Genomic DNA, 5,342 nt, shown 5'->3' with positions numbered 1-5,342 from the left:
AGAAACTCATAGAAGGAATCAGATAAACGAAGTAGGTGTTGTGGATGCTAGAAGTAAAAACATGCATAAGGTTGAATAGAGACACAAAAGTTGAAGTTATCACATCCTTGGGGTCACCTCCAAGTACAATAACTACAAAGAAGGTGACAGTTGAACTCAGAATTAAGACAAGATGTTCCTAGGCAGACAAGACTAAGAAAGAAATTTCAGGCAGAGGAAACAGAGAGAGCAAATGTAATGAAAGCAGGCAACAGCATGGAGTGTTGGGGAGATTCACAAGGACTTGGATCTATATCCAGAGCATAGCAGTCAGGAGGAGTTCAGAGAAAAATGTGATCAAGGCAGACAGGAGACCAGCTTCAGGGCCCTGGCACAAAATTAACCATCAGGGATCAGCACCCTGGGTAGGAGAAGAGAGAAGACAAATTTGGGAATGATTCCCAGACTGGGATGCTGCAAGGCAGATTTGGGTAAAGAAAAAATAAAAGCAGAGTTGAGTTGTGGTGGTGGATCATGGAAAGTAGACTGAGAGAAGGAGGCGACAGTAGCTGAGGCTGACAGGAATAGAGAAAAAGAAGAGGCTTAGTGACCTGAAGTCCTGATTTGTTTGAAAAGTAGGGGAAATGAAAGTGAGGGAGAGAAGGAGCAGCAAGACTAAGCAGAGGTAGGTGGAGAGAAGAACGTCAGAGAGGAGCAGCACCAACTTGTGACAAAGCCCAGAGTGGAAGGGGATCCGCTAAGTGGAGAGGAGGAACAGATGAGTAGGGACTTGTTCGTTAGTTAGTTGGTCAGTTCGTTAGTTAATTAGTAGATGATTGTTATCTTATCCCCAGTGTACCCTGTTGGTGTGATAGAGAGGGAAACAGCAGGTCAGGTTGAAAAATGGGTGTTACCAGTAGGTTAGTAGGAGACTGTGACCAAGAGGGTAGGAGTGAAGGAACTAGATGGCATGAACCTCAAGGAGATGGCGTAGGGGACATGGCCTGGAAGTGGTACTGGGGATGGAAGTGAATACTGACCCCTCTTGCCTCCTGTCTCCATCAGGGTTGAGCATGGCGAGAGTAGGAAGCCCCCACCTCCCCAGGGAAGAGGCCACAAGGGGATTGGTTCCTCCAGAGAGCCAACCCTGGGGAGGCAGCCCTTGTGCCATGTTGGTTTCTGTGTCCTCAGTGCTCAGCAGTGTGTGACCCCAAGTAGAGCATCCCCCACTGAGTGTTTGCTTCTTCCTCCCCACTTTATCTGGCCAAAAGGTTAGGTTGCTTTTCAAACATCCCACTCAGGGAGGACTCCTTCCAGCACCCATAAGTAAAAACATAACTAGTGTGGACCTTAACCAGCCCTGTCCTTTCACAGGCTTCCTGTGGGACGTCCCCGCTAGACAGCAAGCTCTTCAACTTTTGACTCTCCCCTCACCTCTGTCTCCACAGTGCACATTTCTCACACCTCAGTGAGGAGAGGCACCTCAGAGCAGAAGCTCCGTCTCATTCACACAAACACACACACACACACACACACACACGCACACACACACGCTCTGCAAGTTCACACGTATGAACACAAACATATCCATGGACTTCCTGAGGCGGGGCTGGTTCTCAGGACCCTGCTGCCTCTTCCCATTCATGACAATGACCCATAGAAAAAATGTCCACTTGCCCTCAGGCTCAAGGGGAAGGCATGACTTTGGTCCAGGATGTACTTTTGGCCTGAGAGGAGACATCCAACTACCCCATGTCCCTGAGGAGCAACTGCAGTGAAGGGCTGGGAAATAAAGCATCTGCTCCTTCTCTCTGCTCTTTCCTAAGCAGCCAGGTAAGTGATAGACATCTCAGTGCCACACCTGAGTCACTCCACTCCCAACACACTCAAGCACAGACAGGCACCACTTGGGAGACAAAGAGACACCACAGGATCCCAGCTCCATCCCAGGAGAAAAAGAGCATAACTGTGGCTGTGCCATACTAGCAGGGCCCTCCTCGGTACCAGCAGTTGGGCTACACTGGGGGCCTGAGGAGCAGAAGGGGGCCTGGGCTAAGACCAGGGAGTCCTCTCTGAAGTAAATGTCAGCCAGGCTGAGAGAGTCTACAAAGCTGAGAGCCAGTATTTGTCCATTTGTCCACTCATACCACCAAAAGAGAAGGAGCAAGTATCAGATGGAAACAGACCCTTTATTGTTTTGGGGTGTCTCTGGAGGCCTCTGGGCTGGGCTAGGCTGGGATCACTGGCTTCCCCCAGAACAGGGCAGCGCACTGTGGCTCCATTCGTGGTAGTCATTAGTTACGTCCCCCAATAAGGAGAGAAACTCGGAAAAATCAATCCTGTTATCCTCATTCTTGTCCTTTTTCTCAAAGATATTGGCCAAGTAATCTTTGCCCTTTCTTTCCTGTGGGTATAAAAACATACAAACAAGAAGATTCCATCATTAGCCAAGGGGAAGAGGAGAATAGAGACAGATGAGGAGACACCACCTAGGGCTGAATCAAAGGTGTGGTTGGTCAGGTGAGGCTATTGGGAGGGGGTCAAGCAAAGTGAGCAGTAGCCCAGACTCATCACTGGAGATTTCTGGCCAAAAACGGCAGCTTGCATGGGCGCACACTGGTAAATGGACAATGGGGCTTAGGCTCACCCACTCACTCCCCTTCAGGTTCACGGTCTTCATTCTTCCCCCTTGGGACCAATACAGCCCAGCCCTGTTGCATTCCTCATTCTCCAATGCTCCTCCCACTTAAATTCTTTCCCATCAAAACCTATCAGTTCTGCCCCATTTATTCTGTTCCTTAGTCTCAAACTGTGCTAATGATTCCTTCCAACAATTAAGTGAAATCAGCTCTATGAATGCACTTTGCCCGTGTAAAAGATGGTCGCCATGTCTGTAGGGTTCATGATTCCCATTGTGTTACCCCTGCTTCCATGGGCAGCGGTGGTTCAGTGGTAGAATTCCGACCTTCCAAGCAGGAGACCCAAGTTCAATTCCCAGCCAATGTACCTCGTGCACAGCCACCACTCGCCTGGCAGTGGAGGCTCATGTGTAGCTACATTGCTGAACAGCAGCTAACAATAACCCCTTCTCCCAGGGAAATGTGAAGAGGAGCCTTTAGGAGGCAACCTTTGACCCCAAGGGAACTAAACACTCGGAGGCACTCTCAGTGACCAGTGGGAGGGGAGATATTTTAGTCTGTTCACTGCCCTTCAAATCTTAACACTTTCTTGACTATTATACCTGCCATTTTTTCTCATTTTCAAATAAAACACTTCATTTCAACACCACCACTTCAGGAAATTAAGTGCTATTATCTCCTCTTGCAGATGAGAAAACTGAGGATCAGAGAGTGTGGGTGACTTGTCCAGGGTCACACAGAAGGGGAGCCCCAATGGCAGGACAGGACTCCAGAGCTTCTGACTCCGAGTCCTTACATTCTGCCTCCACATGGGACTGGCCCTGCCTGGGGCCTGAGGTAAAATGAGAGGGAGGAGGTAGGGAGAGCGAATCCAGGAAGGGCCAGACTCCAGATCAGCCCATCACAAACAGTGCATCCACCTCACAGTGGGGTCCTCAGACATGCCAAGGTCCATGAAATCCGTCCACCCATCCCTGTCCCCTCTCTGCACACACATACACAGCCTCTTCCTGCCCCAGACAAGCTAGACTCCCATTCACGCAGGCACTGAGGAAGTTGGGGAAGTTCTCCTTCATCATCTTCAGCAGGTTTGACTTGTGTATCTTATCATCTTCTCTGGTGTATTTGTGAAATAGTTTGACCAATTCCAACGCGAACTTCTCAGCTGGAGTGTTGCTCATCTTGGCTTTCAAAAAGGCTGCAAGGAAGAAAGACAATAACGTGTTTTCCTTTTATTCCAAGACGAGAGTCTATAGACAGAAATCGATGAGAATGAGCTGGGCGGAGGAGAGTTTGAGGAACGAGGCTGAGGAGTGAGTGAGGACTGAGCTAAGATAGAACACAAGGAACTTGTCTTTTCTCAAGTGGTGAGGTAAATTGGTCTCAGAGAGGGGAGAGTGGAACCAAGTGCTGGGTTCTGAGACCACTCCTGTGGGGCTCTGGGAGGTGTGGAAGAGGAACTTTGGAGATCTGGGCCTTAATTAGCTAGGGGTGGGGGCTAAGCTGCAGCGGGATGCAATGTCTGCTGGCTCCTCAGGCTGGGATCACAAAGAGAAGCATCAAATCCAGGGACAGGACTTTCCCATCAGGCATAGTCTTTGATCTACCCCATTCTCCCCACTTCCAACTAGGAAATCACCTAGGACCACCAGCCTGGAAAATCAGGTCTAGAATCCTGAGTTTCTTGTTATCTGACACCTGATCATCCTGGGCTGCTCCAGAAGACTCTGAGGGTCAGGGATACCCCTGGTCATCTTGAGGTCTCTCCCTGACTAGCGAGAAAGTCTAGGCAAGCTTCCATTGTCAGAGAGGGCACCAACTGTGGGTGTGGATGTGAGCAACAGAACATCACCCAGAGCACAATACAGGGCTTCCTGGACTACTCCCTGGAAGTAAGAAAGGAACTGGGACCCCAATTGGCATCCTGGTTTAAAATGAATAAAAATGACTGCCTGGATTTCTACAGTGATGATGAGGTGGGGTGGGGGGGTTCTTTGAATTATCTACTGTTGAAGATTATCTGCCTCTAATCCCTCTCTTTAGAGAATAATATCAAGTCCTGTCCCATTTTAAATAAGCAAGTCAGACTTCCAGAAGAAAAGTTCTCCCCTCAGCAGAGTTGGGCTGGACCCAGAGCCCAGGACGTGATCGATGGAGCCCTGAATCCCGGACTTCAAGGCACCCCAGATGCACTCCTGGCCCCCACATACGGACAGCTACTAACAAAACACCATCACCTCCCAAAGAAGGAGAAAGTCCAACCTGGTGGCCCTGAGACAGGAGCACTCTAGACCTTGTAGCATGCGTGGCAGCTGCGGCCAGGCCAGGGTCTAAGTCCAGTGCTCAGAGAGTCATGGGGCATTCCCAGGGGTGAGGAAGTCTTTTGGATTGATTAAGCCATTTCCAAAGTTGGGACAAGATATTTCGAACAAGCAATGATAAATTGTCTTCCCAGGGCAGGTATAACTAGAACCTTACAATCATTCACAGGTCGATTCTGACCCCTCCATCCTCCAGAGCATTCCAGAAGTCATTTTGGAAGACTCTGTGCTCAAACAGAACACTGAAACCAGCGAGTAAAGAAAACTGAGGGCTACACAAGGAAGAGATTTTTTTACCTAAGAGTTCTCAGAAAAGCACATAATGTTGAGCCAAGAGGAATAACTAAGATCTTCTAGCCAAGCCAGCCCCTCACTGAGAAAGGGTGGAGAAGAGGGGATATGG

General features: G+C 49.2%; 1 protein-coding gene across 2 annotated transcripts; it reads right to left on the bottom strand.

Moving 5' to 3' along the window:
* Positions 1–2,218: 2,218 nt before the first annotated feature.
* Positions 2,219–3,897, bottom strand: S100A7 (S100 calcium binding protein A7). Of its 2 annotated transcripts, none has more exons than XM_004388605.2 (2): positions 3,659–3,897; positions 2,219–2,383 (listed from the first exon to the last, which is right to left on the bottom strand). In XM_004388605.2, the coding sequence occupies exons 1-2, from the start codon at positions 3,797–3,799 to the stop codon at positions 2,219–2,221; spliced, it is 306 nt and encodes a 101-aa protein (XP_004388662.1). In that variant the 5' UTR covers positions 3,800–3,897. The 2 variants fall into 2 exon arrangements, 1 of the variants encoding a protein (XP_004388662.1); XR_002825905.1 differs by lacking the exon at positions 3,659–3,897 and adding an exon at positions 3,618–3,631 and having other exon boundaries at positions 2,262–2,383.
* Positions 3,898–5,342: the final 1,445 nt, after the last annotated feature.

This window comes from Trichechus manatus, unplaced genomic scaffold (genome assembly GCF_000243295.1).
Source record: "Trichechus manatus latirostris isolate Lorelei unplaced genomic scaffold, TriManLat1.0 scaffold00213, whole genome shotgun sequence".
NCBI lineage: Eukaryota > Metazoa > Chordata > Mammalia > Sirenia > Trichechidae > Trichechus > Trichechus manatus.
The sequence above is the reverse complement of the archived record's forward strand: the minus strand, read 5'-3'. Positions and strand labels throughout refer to the sequence as shown.